This window comes from Malaya genurostris, chromosome 3 (assembly GCF_030247185.1).
Source record: "Malaya genurostris strain Urasoe2022 chromosome 3, Malgen_1.1, whole genome shotgun sequence".
NCBI classification, from domain to species: Eukaryota; Metazoa; Arthropoda; class Insecta; order Diptera; family Culicidae; genus Malaya; species Malaya genurostris.
In genome coordinates, this window is record NC_080572.1 from 195088036 (window position 1) to 195105885 (window position 17850).

Genomic DNA, 17850 nt, shown 5'->3' on the forward strand with positions numbered 1-17850 from the left:
GAAAGCTACTATTGGACCATTGATGAAGTTCGAAGATCAAATGGCCGTGACTTTTGGTTCAGGAGATATGATGGTATACATGACGTAACCGACAAAACGTATAGTTTTTTACCGCGCAAGTTTCTCGGAGATGGCTGAACCGATTTTAACAAGTCTAGGCCCGTTTGAAAGCTATTGGTAGGTCATTGATCAAGTTCGAAGACCAAATGGCTGTGACTTTTGGTTCCGGAGATATAATTGTATAAGTGACGTAACCGACGAAACATTTTGTTTTTTTACTACTCTAATGTATATAAGGGTGCCAATATTTTGGGATCACCTCTAATCTCGTAAAGCGCTTTTGTTCAAAAGTTTAAGCACCTCGAAAAAAGGCCTCATGCAAAATTTGAGCTAAATCGGACATGGGTAAGGGGTGCTGCTCGGCGGTAAAAGTTTGAAAATTTTCGATCTTGAAAAAGCACCATACATGAAATTTCCAAAATCGAATTTTTTTTTTGATGCCGAAACTCTTAAAACTGCATGAAACGTCGAGATTTAGTGTCATCTCAAAAAATTTTTTTCGAAAATATCAACTTTCTGGGACTTAGAAAAATTTTGAGTCCCAAAAAGTCGATTTTTTCAATAAAATTTTTTTTTTTCGAGATGACACTAAACCTCGACGTTTCATGCAATTCTAAGCCTTTTGGCATCAACGATTTCGGAAATTTCATGTATGAAATATATTTCCATGAGACTGTTATGAAAGAAGAGAAAGATATTATCACACCACTAGGTAGATTAGGAAGGGTTTTTAGATTAGCATCACTCTTCTCATACAAATAGGCACGGCAAATGTCGAACAATTGGTTGGAAAAATGATGCCTACTATGTGATATGAACAGTGAAGAATGCTTTTGTGAACTACTGGATTCAATCTGAATCAATTGGTGTCAAAAATGAGCCCAAATTAGTGTCACAAATTATTTAATAAAAAGATAAAATATGCTTTTATGAGACTGTTTTGAAGAAAGAGAAAGGATTTATCACACCACTAGGCGGATATAGAAGGGTTTTTTAGTTTAACACTAAAATCCAAAATTATTTTTTTTCAAAAAAGTTGAAGAGTCAACTGTCAAATAATTTCTTCTAAAACTTGACGGGAATTACTAAAACTTGACGGGAATTTTCTTTTCTATCCAAAAGTTTTGTGACCGTGGTTCGACTGCAGGTCAACAGCGGATACCTATTGAAATTGTAGACAGCGCAAACAGTGGCGTACCAAAAAATCGTATATATGTTGAACCACCACATACCATGCCACTAATTGTGTAATTATTGCTCAATGTGGCACATTTCATAACTCTCTTTCCTTGAGATGAGTTTTATAAGAGCGGATATTTGAAAGATGAATCCAGATGTGCTTTGTACAAAGCGATTATTTTAACAGATTAGACTGTGTCGTCATACTTCATTTCTAGGACATAACTCATCTTCCATAAACAACATTTTCCAGATTACTATCAGCCGGCCATAATTCGTTCCTGCTGACTAAAACCCTACTCTTTCGATGAATCACACTGACTCAACAGCGAATGCGCCTTAATGTTTGTTTTTTTTTTATTGTGCGGTTGTTTTCACTTGCTCGTCTCGCTGTGTCACGAAATTTCACACCGTGAATGAATCCGTCGTTTTGTGTGTTGCGCCCTCTTGCTTCTCGGCACAGTCTAAATTAAGAATTTGAATGACATTGTAACACTTTTGCCAGCCCTCATGAAGCGTTCTCCGCCGTCACGGTTAATCATCGGTTGAACGAAAAACGGCGTCTTGCAGGCCGTTAAAATTTCAAATGGAAACTGTGTTCGACTGTAGAACTAACCTAGGTTGTCATTGCAGTTTGTTTAGACTACGGTGAACTTGAGATTCGTCAAATCTAAACAAAGGGTATCGAATATCTTCACTTACTTCGGTCCAAGGAAGAGTCGCGCTCTCTTTCAAGGTCGTTCAACAGCGTGTCAAGTTGATTGATGTTGCGCTGGTAAACTTCGCTGACCCCTTCCGATCCGGTGACAGGTCCGCCGCCACTGGAACTGCTACTCTTGTATTCGTATTTGGATGTTTTGTATAATTTACGTTCGCTCTGTCGTGTCGAATGTCATGAAAAGAGAAAGGTATTAATCATGATGCTATTTTCATTTGCATGTATGCAAAAAAGGGAAAAATTAGTGCATGAATTTTTTAGAATTTTCTATATATTTAAATTTAAAGACAGTCAGATAATCTACAGGAAAATAGTACTTCAATGAAGTAAAAACTGCATTTATAAGCGCTTTAGCGACCCGACTCTAAAAAGTTATTATACCTTCCTGCTGTTTTCCCACACTTACCGTCTGAACACTGGGACTGAGCGAACGCTCCCGGGCAACGGTGGTGACATTGGCTGGCTGCAAATACTGCACTTCACGGGTCGTTTGGTAGCTGCCGGTAATGGGTTGACCTAGCGAGCTACCCGGGCGGGAAACACTTGCCTGTAGGTCCTCCAAAAGGTTATCTGCGAAGAAAAGAAAAAAAGGAAATCTTAGTAATGAGACCAGCTCTTGCTCCCGTTTGGTCGTGCAGTCGAGTAACTCTAGAGAAAAAAAATTTTGAATGAAAGAATGCGCTCGGGTCCCAATATAGCAAAGCTTGGTTTGAGCTGAAATTAATGTTTCAGTTGGTTTGATTCTTTCGTATATTTGCTACATTCTCATAGGACAGGATTATCTTTGATAATGTACAAGATATGTAATAGATGTATTATTTTGCCTTCTGGAGACCCGCGATGCTACGACGGACCGGACATGTTATCGTTAGGATGCTGGACGACAGCCTAGTAAAAATAATTCTTGAATCTGATCCCGTTTAAACCAGATAGAGAGGAGAGAGCATAGTGATCAAGTTGATGATGACCTACGTAGTATTGGTATTACGCTTGATAAATACATAATAAACACATCAGGACTTGAAAATGTAGTCGAAAAAAAGAATTCAACACTTGTGTATAACTTTCTATTGCATGAATAAAACATGTTGAAATTTTCGGTAAAACTAGTTTTGAGTGTGTGGAGGCTATGCTTAAATATTACGCGTCAGCTACCTTATTCCTTAATGGTTTGTTCGTTGTTATAGTATGTATGTGAATACCTTTTCCTTAATTTATATTAAGAACGACCAGTAGGAACGATATAGCAGTGGAAATAACATAAAGTGGTATCCATGATTACATGTTGTTTGTATCCATGGAAATACAACATCAGCTTCAATCGAAGTAAGCGATAGACAAGTTTATAATTATACACTAAGGTCTTTTTAGGCGATTTTTTATGCGGTGTTTATACGCGAATTTCCGAAGTAAGCAGTTTTTTATGCGGATTTCCAAAGCTACGAGGTTTTTTTACGAGGATTTCCCAAGTTACGCGGTTTTCTTGTTTTGTTTTAGAAATGCATGAAACATCGAGATCTGGTGCTACCCCGAATTTTTTTTTACATCAACTTTTTGACACTTAGAAAATTTTCGATTTGAAATAAAATTTTAGATTACACCAGATCTCGACGTTTCATGCGTTTTCATTTGGCATAAGACATTTGGCATCAAGAAATAATTTTCCATTTCGGAAATCTCAAGACATTTGGCATCAACCAAAAAATTTCTTCCATTTTGCGGTTTTTTTTCTAAGCGGATTTCCGAAGTTACGCGGTCTCAAATTCTCGAACGTGAAAAATTTTTTTTTCTGGGTTTACACCAGATGTCAACGTTTTATGCATTTATAAGACATTTGGCATAAAAAAACAATCGATTTCGGAAAATTTCAAAAAAAATTAAGTCCCAAAGTCGATCTTTCTGAATTTTTTTTTTGACACGTTTCATTCATTTATAAAATATTTGATATCAAAACAATAGTTTACTGTTTTGTGTTTTTTTACGCAGTTTTCCGAAGCTACGCGGTTTGTCTTGGGCGGTTTTTCACGCGGCGTAAAAGGAAACCTCAGTGCAATTATAAAAATTTAAAGTAAAACTTAAAATTTAAAATTTTACCTTTCATACATTGCAAGATGGGCGCATTTAAGGGAAAAAATCTGTTCACTAAAATCTCCTCATAAATTTAGTTTCATTGGATTCCTTAATGATATTGACTTTTCGTTTGATTTAGTTTTCAATAAAAATACAAAAAAGAAATGGAAAAAATTAGCTTGCACAAGAAAAAGTTTTAGTTGGAAAAACGTTTTTGCTTTTCTCATATAGAAAGGCTATGCAATCGCTGTGAAAACCGACTTTATAACAGAGGCCCGGAGGGCCGAGTGTCATATACCATTCGACTCAGTTCGTCGAGATCACAAAATGTGTGTGTGTGTGTGTGTGTGTGTGTGTGTGTGTGTGTGTGTGTGTGTGTGTGTGTGTGTGTGTGTGTGTGTGTGTGTGTGTGTGTGTGTGTGTGTGTGTGTGTGTGTGTGTGTGTGTGTGTGTGTGTGTGTGTGTGTGTGTGTGTGTGTGTGTGTGTGTGTGTGTGTGTGTGTGTGCGTGTGTGTGTGTGTGTGTGTGTGTGTGTGTGACAAATAATATCACTCAAGTTTCCCAGAAATGACTGAACCTATTTTCACAAACTTAGATTCATATGAAAGGTATACAAAGTTCCTGAGTTTCATTTGGATCCGACTTCCGGTTCCTGAATTACAGGATGATATGCACCAAAAAAAGGAAAAAATAAATAGTCACACACGTTTCTCAGAGACGGCGGAACCGATTCTCACAAATTAAGATTCAAATAAATGATCTAATAGCCTCAGACAATTTTTTGACATTTCATTTGGATCCGACTTCCGGTTCCAGAATTACAAGAAAATATGTGCAAACTTATTAAAAACGCGCACTCAATTTTCTCGGAAATTTCTTAACCGATTTTCACAAACCAGGAAGCAAATAAAAGGTCTTAAAATTCTTTAAAAAGTCCCTGAAAAGTTGATCCAGATCTTACTTCCGGTATTACAGTGGGATTAGTGAAAATTTTCAATTTCATGAGTATTTTTTCACAAGCGATAACGAAACGAGGTGCACATTTTTATAAAACTTACTGATAAACTCATCTAGTTGGTAGATCTTGTTGGTGTGAATATACAAAACTAATTTGGGACTACTAGTAATCGGTTTCCGCTTCCGAAAGCACTGATAATAGTGAAGAAAATCTCATAAAACGGAACTCATTTCGATTTCTCAGCAACTGCTAAGCCGATTTTATATAATCATGATTCAAATAAAGCTCTTATGGTCTTTAAATATACTGTTCAATTTCGTTCAGATTCGACCTCCGATTCCGAAATTATAGGGCGATGAGTGTCAAAACATTCAAATCGTCATTCAAAATGACGATGCAAAACTAGTACGTGCGGCTTTGCTCCGTTCGCAGAGTGCTTTGTTCAATTTCGTATAGCGTGCCGAGTTGCCGCATTAAAATTTATATTTTTCAGGTTAAAAAATGTAAATTTCTGATTCTTTTATTCAATTTGTACCTACTTGTTAGTGTTATTATAAGATCATGATAATGATACTTTTCTATAAAAGTACACCTATTGCCTTTCTCATATAGAAAGTTTATGCAATCACTTGAAAAATTGTGCGAGTATGTGTCAAATAATGTCACTCATAAAATGAAAAATCTCATAGTCTCATAGGTTGCTATTGAATTTCGCACCGTCATTTAGAGCGACGATGCAAAAAAGGGTTAAATTCTTCTAGATTTGGCTTAAAACTGATTCAATTTGTAGGCTATATCAGTTACTTACTAAACGAACCGACTTCGGCTATACTGGTTCCAAGTACCCGGTTCCATAAGTACCGGAAATAGTGGTCAAAAAGTTTAAAATAAGACTCACTCAATTTTCTCAGAGATGATTTGATCGATTTCAACAAACAGGCTTAAATAAAAGTTCCTATAGTCTCAAAGGTTGCTGTTTAATTTCATCCGCATCCCACTTCCGGTTCCAGTACTATAGGGTAAAGAGTGTTAAATCATTTACTGCGACAATGCAAATTGAAGAAAAATTTATATTAATTTGACATAACTGTTTACAAATTGAAAAGGTTATGTTAGTTTATACTCAAAGAATGTTTTTCATTTTGTTCAAGTTTAAAAAAAAAAGTTTTTTCACAAAATCTTCTAGTGATATTTTTGAAAATATAAGTAATATGAGAAAGGCATCATTACACCACTAGGTGGATTAAAAAAGTGTTTTCTTCAAAAATTACTCAAATAGTTTTTTTCCGTGAAAACACCCATTTTGCAATTTACAACATTGCATAATTACCTATCTTGGGATAAAATCGTTGTTTTACCTTTCTTTATAAATTTAATAAATAGGTATAGAATTCGCTCAAACTTTAGAAAAATTTTCCGAGGCCCGGAGGGCCGAATGTCATATACCAATCGATTCAGCTCAACGAACTGAGCAAATGTCCGTGTGTGTGTGTGTGTGTGTGTGTGTGTGTGTGTGTGTGTGTGTGTGTGTGTGTGTGTGTGTGTGTGTGTGTGTGTGTGTGTGTGTGTGTGTATGTAAGTGTGTGTGTGTGTGTGTGTTGTCAACAAAGAGGTCGAGATCTCAGAGATGGCTGGACCGATTTTGATCAAACTAGTCGCAAATAAAAGGTCTCCTCGTCACCCAGAACGCTATTGAATGGTTTTGAGATCGGATGTTTACTTTTTGAGTTATACGAAGTTTTATGTCAAAATTTTTAGTTTTTTGACAGTATCTGTCACACTTGACCTTGAAAACAGAATATGTTTCTATACCCAGATTCCACAAGGTAATAGCTATCCAACAAGCTATAGATTGTTAAAATCCATCCATTTTCAACGGAGATATCGACATTTTTGTATAAGCGACTTTTCCCCCTATACCAGTAGTAGGAGTTTTGAGCGCTATATGATAAAGCAATGCTTGGGAGCAACGTGAGACGCGATTTTTTATACTGTTACATACAATTGTTCCTAAGTACCAAAAAGACTGTGTACAGCATCTTTTTTATGACATTTTGCCTCGGACCGATTTTGGCACGGTTCATTTTTGGCAACATAATCGTTCGAATATGGCATTTGTAAACCAGATGATATCAGCATTTTCGAGTTGAAAGTAATTCCATAATTAAATTGATTCAAACTACTTACAGCAATAAATGCTGGAAGAACATAACTTCCATATACCATACGACTCAGTTCGTCGAGATTAGCAAATGCGTGTGTGAGAAATAATTTCACTCAATTTTCTCTGAGATGGCTAAACCGTTTTCTACAAATTCAGATTCATATGAAAAGTAGTATAGAAGATTTCCATCCCAAAAAAGCTTCAAAGTTGGACTCAAAACTATTGCAGTTCATTCGTCATATTAATTTATGGCTATACGAATCCGTTTAGGTTATGCTGGTTCCTGAATACCGGCTCTTGAAGTACCGTGAATAACCGTAAACTCTAAAGTGGAATTTACTTCGACATCTCATGGAATGTTCAATCGACTGTCACCCGTTTAAATTGATTTGCAGTTTAGACATTACACGGTAATGTCAGAATGACTGAATTCTCAAACTGCTTCGTAAAACGACGGTCATTAAAATAATGTCATGAGAACTAAAACACCGAAGAATATTCATGCAAAAAACACATGCGGATTGATAAAAAAGGTATCATCTCACTGTTAGGTGGATTAATCACGTTTTTAATTTAAATTTACATGAAAACAAAAACCGAAAAACATAACAAAGTGCGGCTAGTCGGTTACGTCACTTACGTCATTATATCTACGGAACTAGAAGTGATGGCCGTTTGATATTTGAACTTGATCAATGACTCAATAGAAGCTTTCCCCATGCCAAGCTTGTTGAAATCGGTTCAGCCATCTCTGAGGAAATTGAACGTCGAGAAAAATATTCGATTTGCCGGTTACGTCACTTACGCCATTATATTTCCGCAATCAGAAGCGACAGCCTTTAGATCTTCGAACTTGACCAATAAAACACTAATAGCTTTCAAGCGATTCTTAGCATGGTGAAATCGGTTCCGACATTTTCTAGGAAATTAAACGAATATAATTTAAGAGCGTTTTGTTGATTACGTTACTTATACCATTATATCTCTGAAACCGGAAGTGATAACCGATTTATCACAGAGACATTTTCCGATCTCATCGAGCTAAGTAGAGTGGTTTGTAACACTACGGGTCTTCGATCAAAACTAGGATTTTCCAGCAATTCTATATCCTCTCTATGAAGAACGGCAAATCGAACAAGGCATTATTTTAAACGGATGTGTTAAAAATTGTTTATTGTATTTCGTGTTAGTTGTTATTTAAGCAAAGTAAAGATTATGCGATTTCTTTTTGGTCAACGCTTGTTCGAGAAGCACATGACGATGGACAGAACAGCCTTGATTAGCAGTAAACTGGAGAATTTTATTAGAATGTTAACCATATTGAAAGACAACTGTTTCAACTCCTACGCTATTCATCTCGCTACTCCAGTAATAACATAAAAAATGTCTCATATCTCACGTGTTCTTACCTAGATTACTATCGAACTCAGTCGTGTGCGTACCGGGTGAAAGTGGTCCTGAAGGGGTCAATGTGCGAACTACATTGGAGTGATATTCTTCTCGTCGCTCTCGGGTGGTTGTCATGATTTAGCAGTCCTGCAAATAGAAACCAAAGATTGGATTAGTACTACTGATGGATTTTCTATTGGATAAAATTTGTTTTAAGCTATACTGGAATTGATTGTCATTCGCTAAACACTTTCCAAATAATGAATCATTTTGAAGAAAGAACTTAGAAGTTTGAAATAAATCATCCGATCTCCGTAAACATTGCAGGATAAAAAAAGTACTTATAACATAACCAACATAGTGAGCTTCCTGCTGCACAGTTTATTAACCCTTGCTACGGCGAAGGTCGCGCACCACAACAACAAAATAAATAAATAACAGTCACATACTGACGATCAGCGCACCGCCCAAAAGCCTCGTGCTCCGAAGTTGCTCTGCGCAAAGTTTACAAGTGCCCGCATTGCTTCAGCGAGATCTCTCCGGTGCAGCGTATTGTTGCCATAAAGTGCTGCCGTTGCTACCGCTACGAGGTTGACCATGGCAAAGGCCTTTGCCAGTCCGAGTGTGTGGTCTTGCCTTATTTAGCGAATCTCCGATTTCGGGCCGGCCCAAGTCGAGAGTCGTCACCGAGTCAAGGTAACGGAACAAACGAATTCCGGATGGTTGATTGGGTATGATTAATCTTGTTAGAGTAATCTGAGGTTTACGGTGAAGTGTCACAACATTCAGGGGGTCTTTGCCGGAATTCGGTTGCACGCTTAGACCCTGGGGTTAGCCAGGTTTTGCATTTGCGGAATGATACATAAAACCAGGGAAACGATGAGAAGAAGCGAGAGCGAGAGACAATAACTGATTGAGCTCATCAGGAAACGTGCACTGGAGATAAAAATAAGCTCTTATGCCATGAAGATTCCATAAAAGGAGTGACACTGTGGAATATAAATGGGCCAGAAATGAGCACGTTTTAGTGGTTTTGGAAGAGTTGAAACATTGACTCAGTGAGCGAACTGTGAGAAGCAAAACGCTTGTACCTGATTGTAATCACCTAAACAGTTTATTGTAGGAGTGATTGAGTGAAAGCATCTCTAAAAACGTCGAAATGATAAACGAGTGCCCCAAATGGCAAAACCAAAAGTGTTTTCCAACACTTCCATATGAAACATGAATCTCATGAACGCATCGTTAGGAAGTTCATAACTCCTATCCCACTCCGATAGATGATGACCTCGCGGAAATACACGGACAGCACTATGACAGTGTGTCAGTTCCGAGATCCGCCAACGCCATTTCCGTATCAATTTATTGCTGCGTTGGAGAGGTGGAGTTTGCAGGTTAACCAGTAGACTTATGAATGCTGTGGCGAGCATTTGTGCGGGCGAGATGATGTCATTGTGGCGAAGCTGAACGTGAATGCAATCCTAAATGACATCAGCCGAAAATTGTCATTTTATTATTATTAGTGCAAAAATTTCACAGTTTGGGAAACTGCTAACAACTCATCTAAGTTGCTAACAAGTCATCACGCTGCAATTGTTTGGTAGAATGTTATATCATATTTACTTCATGACCTAGCATTGCCACTAAAAACCTGTCAGTCTTACATTTTACAGTAAAGCAAACAAAAGCTGTAATAATGAAAATTGATTGCTTGATTTCTGTCTTAGTAATTTTATTATAAAACACAATGTACAAATTTCAAAATAGAAAGACTTTTCAATGCTACTAAACATATGAAGTATTATTGTATTATTGTAAACAACAACTTTCACAAAAACTTTTCACAAACTATCATTAACATAACTGTTAACATAACATAACGGATGTCGTATGTTCGAGTCCTGACTTGGAAGGATTCTTAATGTCCGTAGGATCGTAGCACTGGTCATGAAATAGTCCTATACACTCATGAGTCGGCTGCGGAGTCCACCTCCGGAATGATAATACTCTGTACTCCACCTCCGGAATGATAACTTAGAAGAGCAAAAAAATCCTAACGATTGGTTTGCCGCTCCCCTAAAAACGTTGCGCTACCCCTCCTAGAAACGCCACTATGACTATGTTTTTGTGATAATGATTACCGATAGAAGCTAAAGATAATTGAGAAAATTCGAACTACACTTTGATTCAGATCGATAACTTACCAGAAAATCTTAATCTTTCAAAATTGTAGCAATAGAGTTTAAAGTAGAAGCAAAATGGCACAGCTTTAAAGTTGCAGAATTTGAAAATGAGAATTAATATCTCACTTATAGGGATTATAAAAAAACACTCGATTTTCTCATTTTGAAAAATCATGGGCAACTTCAAGATCTTTGAACAGAAAGTAACGTGAATCGTATATTTTTGATTTCGCAATAAAAATACATAGAATTTTAATGAAAAATGTACATAACAAACTGATGTTGTTTTTTTCGAAGGGGCTGTTTCCGATCGATCATGTTTCGTAACGTAACACGGAACATTAGTGATGAACTACATAGTGGATCGAAATTCCCCACAAGCAATGTTCTACAAAATCAGACAGAAGAACAAATGTTTTTTTAATAGTGTAAATAATTTTTACACACAGTGATTTCATAGCTATTTATCAGCTAGATTTTTCCCAAAAATATTGGAAAATAAATTAAGTCTTAAAACTATAAAGACGTTTTGACTGCTTATGAAAAAATTAGATGGAACTGAGATAATATGAAGAGAAGTGTCGTATAGATCGATGTCAGATAATGATCGCTAAGACTAATTGTTCGAAATTCCCTACTTTCCCCTATTCATTGCATAGATCCCATCTTTAAAAGCCGATGAAACTTTCGTTATCATTCCTTGTGGAAGATATGGCTCTTCTGTTGGAACAGAGTCGTATCTATGAACGGCTGAATTCAAAAATCGGATAAGAGCAACTTACTTTGGAAAACACGTTTAAGCATTTTGGAATGTAAAAATCGGGTAAAAACATTAAGTGCAAATCCGGATAAAAGCATTTGTTTCGATAGAACCGGCTTAGTTGTTATTCGGTTTTTGCATTCGAAGTTTTTTCCTCCCGGTTCTTGCAAAGCAGCTGTTTGTTGTTTGTAAAATCCGTGCCCGGTTTTTGCGTTCCATGTTTTTATCCGGTTTTTGCATTCCAAAATACTAAAACGGGGGTTTTCAAACTGAGTTGCACTTATCCGTTTTTGCCATTCAGTCGTTCATATCGGAACGGAGAAAAACATGTTCAATTCAAATATGGTAACACCGGTTAGTGTGAAGTTGTCTTTTGATATGAGCTAGTTTTTGAGTAACCGAATTGTAGTAGAGCGTTAGTTCCATTATACTTAAACATCTTTATCAAGCGAAAAAGGTAAGTTTCGTGAAGTTTGTTCAGTTTGTGCAATTACTGAGTGGAAACCTATATTGGAGAAACCAAATGAATGGAAAACTTACAGAAAAGATGATTTTTCGGAAAAAAGATACGCTCAGAGACAGGACTCGAACCTGCGTTCTTCTGCATTCCGTGCATACGAGCTACCGTTTCGTCACCCTAAGCCACAGCTCAAACACACGACTAGGCATGATAAAGCGTACATCGAACATGGTCTACATCTTCATATACATCTTCATCTACATCTTGTTTCCAAAAAATCATCTTATCTGTAAGTTTTTAATTCATTTGGTTTCTCCAATATATGTTTCCACTCAGTAATTGCAAAAACTGAACTTAGTTATGTCGACTTTACGTCAAACCAACTAAACTCGTGAAGTTTGTTATTTTTATATTTTATAGTGGTTTAAAAGCAAAATGAAAAATCAGCAAAAACTTGCGTTAAATTTATTTCAAAACGATTCAAAGTTCCTGAAAGTTTTAAAACATTTTTTTTAGGATGAAATTAATTCCGTAATGAATAATCTCTCATTTCGTTTATTGATTTTACAGTAAGAATACATTAAGTTTTAATTTTTAAGTTGACCTTGATTTTTAAGTCTCTAATGTATAAAACATTTGTAATTTTTTTCATCATGAATGTATAGATAAAATTACCAATTATAACCGGGGCTTTTTTGGTCATTTTTTGTTAAGCGGCCCGCTAGTGCACAAGTTTTTTTTACGGAGAAAATTGAAGCCATTTCTTGTTTCATGGGTGAAAAACTGCTATTATACTTTTATTCAGGTTTTATTGTTATAAAATAGTAACTTTTGTTTACAAAACACGCAATACATTTTAAAGCAGCTTACAAATTTTAATCAAATTGTATTTATGAATCTTTTCGTGATTATTCACTCGTTGTAACTGCTATCATGCGCGGCAATTATGGGGGGACAAAACACTTTATGTTATCTCCGTATTTCGTCTCCGTAATCCTACATATTTCTTAACTAAGTTACTAAAATTTTTAAGATAATTTACTACAATGTGCAATGTGCAATACTTCACCACTTTCGAATATTGGTTATTACTGGAATAGCAGGGAAAATGTTTGTGATTTATACTTGGTTGCTTTTTATTTGCTCCAACCTCTCCGTTTCTTTTATAAAAATTACAAATGAATTACTGAATATCATCCGGACTCCCGGTTCCTGAATCCTTTCAATTTTTCTAATTTGCTAATATAGGCTAGGTACAACAAATTTGTATTTCTTTTGAAAACAATTAAGTAAAAACTTTTATTAGATTTTTAAATTTGATTCATGATGGTTTCTACCTAGAATATGATTGTTTTGAACGAATTTTTCCCTTCAACATCAACAATGTTCTCTGTTTGATTTGAATCAAAATTTTTGTCTAGTCAAACGAAAAAATATTTTTTCGGCTGATTGTCTATGTTGATACTATCCTGTTGTACCTTTATATCACGACAAAAATTGGTTCAATTTATTTGTGATCTTATTTGTGTTACGATACAACAAAGTTTACTATTTAAATGGACCATATTAAATTTATTCCTTATAATCAAGAGACATTTTTTTCCGCGTGAATAAACAGCATTTTTTCTCTCGTGGATAAAGTTTGTGCGCGTTTTGAAAGTATTTGATATACTTCTTTTATTCTATTCATTCATTTAAAACCCCCATCAATCTAAGCATACGTATTGATGATTTATAATATTCTTGAAATTTGCATAATATTAAATAAAACTTTTTTTAAAAAACAATTATTTGATGCAGATACCGGACTGAAGAAGCACCAAAACATTGGATACTAATTAAAATACCCGGGCTTCAATTTGAATAATTTTGAAGAACCTGAATACGAGCATAAATCGAAAAAATAAAAAATTACCTTGCAAATTATTTTAAAAGAAATTTTTAAAAAGAAATCTTGAAACCAAACCAAAGCGTTAGTAGAAATAGCTAAATTTATACTCATTTATTTCAACTAAAAAGTTTGTAAATTTAAAGCGCTAAAAAACTAACTAAAACTAGAGTTTGTTAATTTAAAACCAATTTTTCAAATTAAATTTACTGTGAAATTGTTTGACAAGAAATTGACAGGAATGCACAAGTAAAATATTTGTTATTTCTATCAAATATTGATTGCAACAAACTAATCCACTGAGAAAAATTATTAATCATGTTTTGTAGTTTCAAGTAGCAATATTTGCAATATCAACGCAGATGTTCTTTGTCACTATTTCAATAAAAATAATCTTTGTATAAAACCCAAATTTAGTTATTTTTACATTATTTTTCTCTGCGTGTACAATGATATCTGATTCTTCACGAAATTCCAGTAAGAGACAATTGCAATGACCTGTTCTGAAATGTATTGACGGTCTTGGTTATGCAATAGTATTCTTACTAATAATAATAATAATAATAATAATAATAATAATAATAATAATAATATTACTATTATTATTATTATTATTATTATTATTATTATATATTTAATTGAATTATGCTATATAAAAATATATTGTATTGTACTATATGATATTGTATTTTATTACATTATATTATATTATATTATATTATATTATATTATATTATATTATATTATATTATATTATATTATATTATATTATATTATATTATATTGGAAGGCGCCGAGTCCTCAAAACCCATTTTGGCCTTCTTAAACGGCAGTAATATCTGATAATCAAATTCGGATCTACGATAAAAGTCTATCCGCACTATGCCGGGACGGCCGATCCGCGGCTATCCGGGACGTTCTTTTCCTCATAGGCGATGACCGAGCTGCCGGCGTATGCATGTATTGGAATGCCGGACCCTTCATAAAATCCATTTGGTTGCCACCGATATTCCTCGCCGAGTTTTTCCTGGTACCGACGGTGCGAAAAACGTCCCGCATAGTCCCGGATAGGCCGCCCGGCATAGTGCGAATAGACTTGAAGTCTACCTGCATCCACTGGTATCCACCGGGCAATGGATTTTTATCTGACCTCCTAATTCCGGGACTTCCGGAACCGGGAACTAGGAACCGGCATAACAGAAATCGGTTAGTTCGATCAGCAACTAACACAACCTACAAATTGAAAAAATTTTTGGATCGATTTTAGATTTTTTTCTTTTTTCGCATTATCGCTCTAAATGACGGGTTGTAAACTCTAAATGACACTGAACCCTGTTTTTCTGGAATCGGATCCAATAAAATTCTACACCTACTTATGGGAGCATAATCCATTCGCAACTATCATTTGAATCTAAGTTTGTTAAGATTGGTCCATCCGTTTTTAAGAAATAGGAGTGATTTCAGGTCTGGAGTACACGATCACTATTTTCGGTACTTCCTGAACCGAGAACGAAGATCCGGTATGCCCAAAATCAATATATTTGATCATCTACTAACCAAACCCGTCAATTGAAGAATTATGCGACTAGTTGAAAGTATTTTGCTCTATTTTTCAGTGTCATGTACAAAAACACGCTCTTGAATAAGTAATTTTAATACTTATCAACCTGTAATTCCGGAACCGGAAGTCGTATCCGGATGAAATTCGGTAGTGCAATATGAAATTAAACATCTGTTATTTGAACCTAAGTTTGTAAAAATTGGTTGAGCAGAAAATCGAGCGAACTTTGTTTTTACTTTTTTGCACATTTTACCTCGTTACTTTCGAACCAGAAGCTGGATTCGGATAGAATTCAATAGCAGGCTAGGGGACCGAGTTACCTCGTCACATGATGATAGTATATATTCATATGTTCACTAACAATTTTTCACTTCCTGTGAAACGTACATCGAACTAATATGAGTTAGCTATAAGGCAAAATGACCTGTTATTTGAATTTCCAGTTTGCTAAAAGCGGTTCAACCATATCCGTTAAACTTATGCACTTTTTTGTCACAGTACCTAGATTTTGATTTTATTTTAACGAGCCAACAAGTATATTCTGCCGCAGATAATTGCTCATATTTTCAACCGAACTACCTGTTAGAATCATATCTTCGATATTTAAAATATCTGGATTTGGTAGAGTAGAAAACGTAGCGGTTGGAAAGAGTTTTTTTTTTGCCTCTCTCGCAAAAAGTGGTTTAATAATTAGCATATTTTTGCAATTATCTCCACCACAGAAGTGGGTGTCACCAGACTACCAAGACAAAAACCAGCCTTGGTACGGCAAACAAATCAAAACGGAATTTCCTTGCCCCTTTTTTCACCATATGCACATGTCGGCACGAGAGACATGTTGTCCGGTCGCTGTCTCCGGTGGAGCCGGAGAGTGACTGCTTGTGTATCCCCAACTGAAACAACATCGCTTCCAACGCGATCCAAATGGGCCAACATGTTGCGATCACTAACACAGTGTAGCAAACGGTGAAACAAGATTTTACCTTCATACTTCAAGAAACTGAGTTACACTACTGGCTATATAGTTACCGTTTGCTTTGCGTTTCGGTTGAGGGTTTGAGTAGAATAATAAATAAACAAACATTTCGGTCGATGGCGAACATGTGTTTCGAGTTTTTGCACTGCACTGGCTGGGAGCCCTGGGATATGTGGAGAGAACTATGATCCCATACGTCATTAAACAAACATTGGATTATGAAGGAGAGTTCGGAACAGAATCAATATCAAAAAATAACCGGACGTGTTTGAAGCTGTGAACAATAATTCAAGCGAAATCAATTGAACATTATCGAAATGTATTACTGTAATCAAAGAAACCGGTCAGTCACACTCAAGAGGATCAATGATCGATCGACACATATTTGAGAAGCTTTACACGACGCAGCCAAGGGAAACACGTTCTAAATACTGGCCTACGCAAACATCCGAATAGGGAGTCTAGCGTCGTTCGGGACAATATGCTCAATAAACAAAATTCCCATGTGCGTTAGTCGTGCTGAGGATGATGATGATGATGATGATGATGAAATACATGTTGACGGCTGGAAATGCCGAGACTGCCTCCATTACTCATATGGTTGAAAATTGTCGAAAATATCGAAAACTGTGCGACTGAAACAGTCCAGACTGGCCAGTGGGAATAAGTAATTGTGAAAATTTACCGAAACACTGGTTAAAATTAGACTTTGGAAATTGTTCCCGGCAGTAGAGCGAGGGCTTGCTGTGAAATGTGGCAGCAATTTCGATGCATTCCGAATCGATGACGATGAGCTGGCCTCTCTCGTCGAATTGGTAAGTGGGTTCTATGACTTAGAAAAATTCTTCTTTTTCCACACGTTAGAATCATTAAGGAGATATTGATTTTAGTTGTAGTTTTTAATTCGGTCATGTCCAATTTTACTTAACGGTTTCGTTTTCAATGGTATTGACTTAATTCCGGTTGCAATCCTACCTCGAGCAAAATCCACTAGTGGTGTGATGATGCCCTTTTTCAAAATACTCGTATTCTCAGAAATATTACTGCTGTATTCTTGGAAACGCTATTCACTGAATAGAAACAGGGAAGTTTGTTCCGACGTAAACTAGCTCAGACTACAAATCGAAATAGCTTTGAGTCGTAATCAGAAGATTTTTTTACCGTTTTTACAGTATCAGAAATTTTAAACACACTTCTTCCTGTAGTGCTGAAATACCTTTTATTTTTACCTTTTGTTTGTGGAAAATCAGTCGAGCCATCTCGGAGAAAAAAGAGTGAGCACCGTTTTTGGAAATTTTGATTTCTGTTTCCGGTACTTCCGGGACCGTATTCTGTGGAACGGTATAGCCGAAGTCGGCTCGTATGGCCAGCTACTTATGCATTGGCACAGTTTTGAGTTCAATTTAGAATAGAGTTTTTCTCTTTTGCATCGTCGCTCTATACGACGGATTGGGATTTCTGTATCACTCTGTAATTCCGTAACCGGA

General features: G+C 36.0%; 1 protein-coding gene across 3 annotated transcripts in view; it reads right to left on the minus strand.

The window, feature by feature from the left end:
• Nucleotides 1-17850, minus strand: part of LOC131435452 (uncharacterized) — a 69360-nt gene that overhangs the window by 28085 nt on the left and 23425 nt on the right. For all 3 annotated transcript variants that reach the window (XM_058603350.1, XM_058603352.1, XM_058603351.1), the window contains exons 3-5: nucleotides 8559-8685; nucleotides 2364-2527; nucleotides 1942-2116 (exon numbers count right to left, since the gene is read on the minus strand). In XM_058603350.1, coding sequence (XP_058459333.1) covers nucleotides 1942-2116; nucleotides 2364-2527; nucleotides 8559-8673 — 454 coding nt within the window. In that variant the 5' untranslated portion in view covers nucleotides 8674-8685. The remainder of the gene's footprint in view (nucleotides 1-1941; nucleotides 2117-2363; nucleotides 2528-8558; nucleotides 8686-17850) is intronic.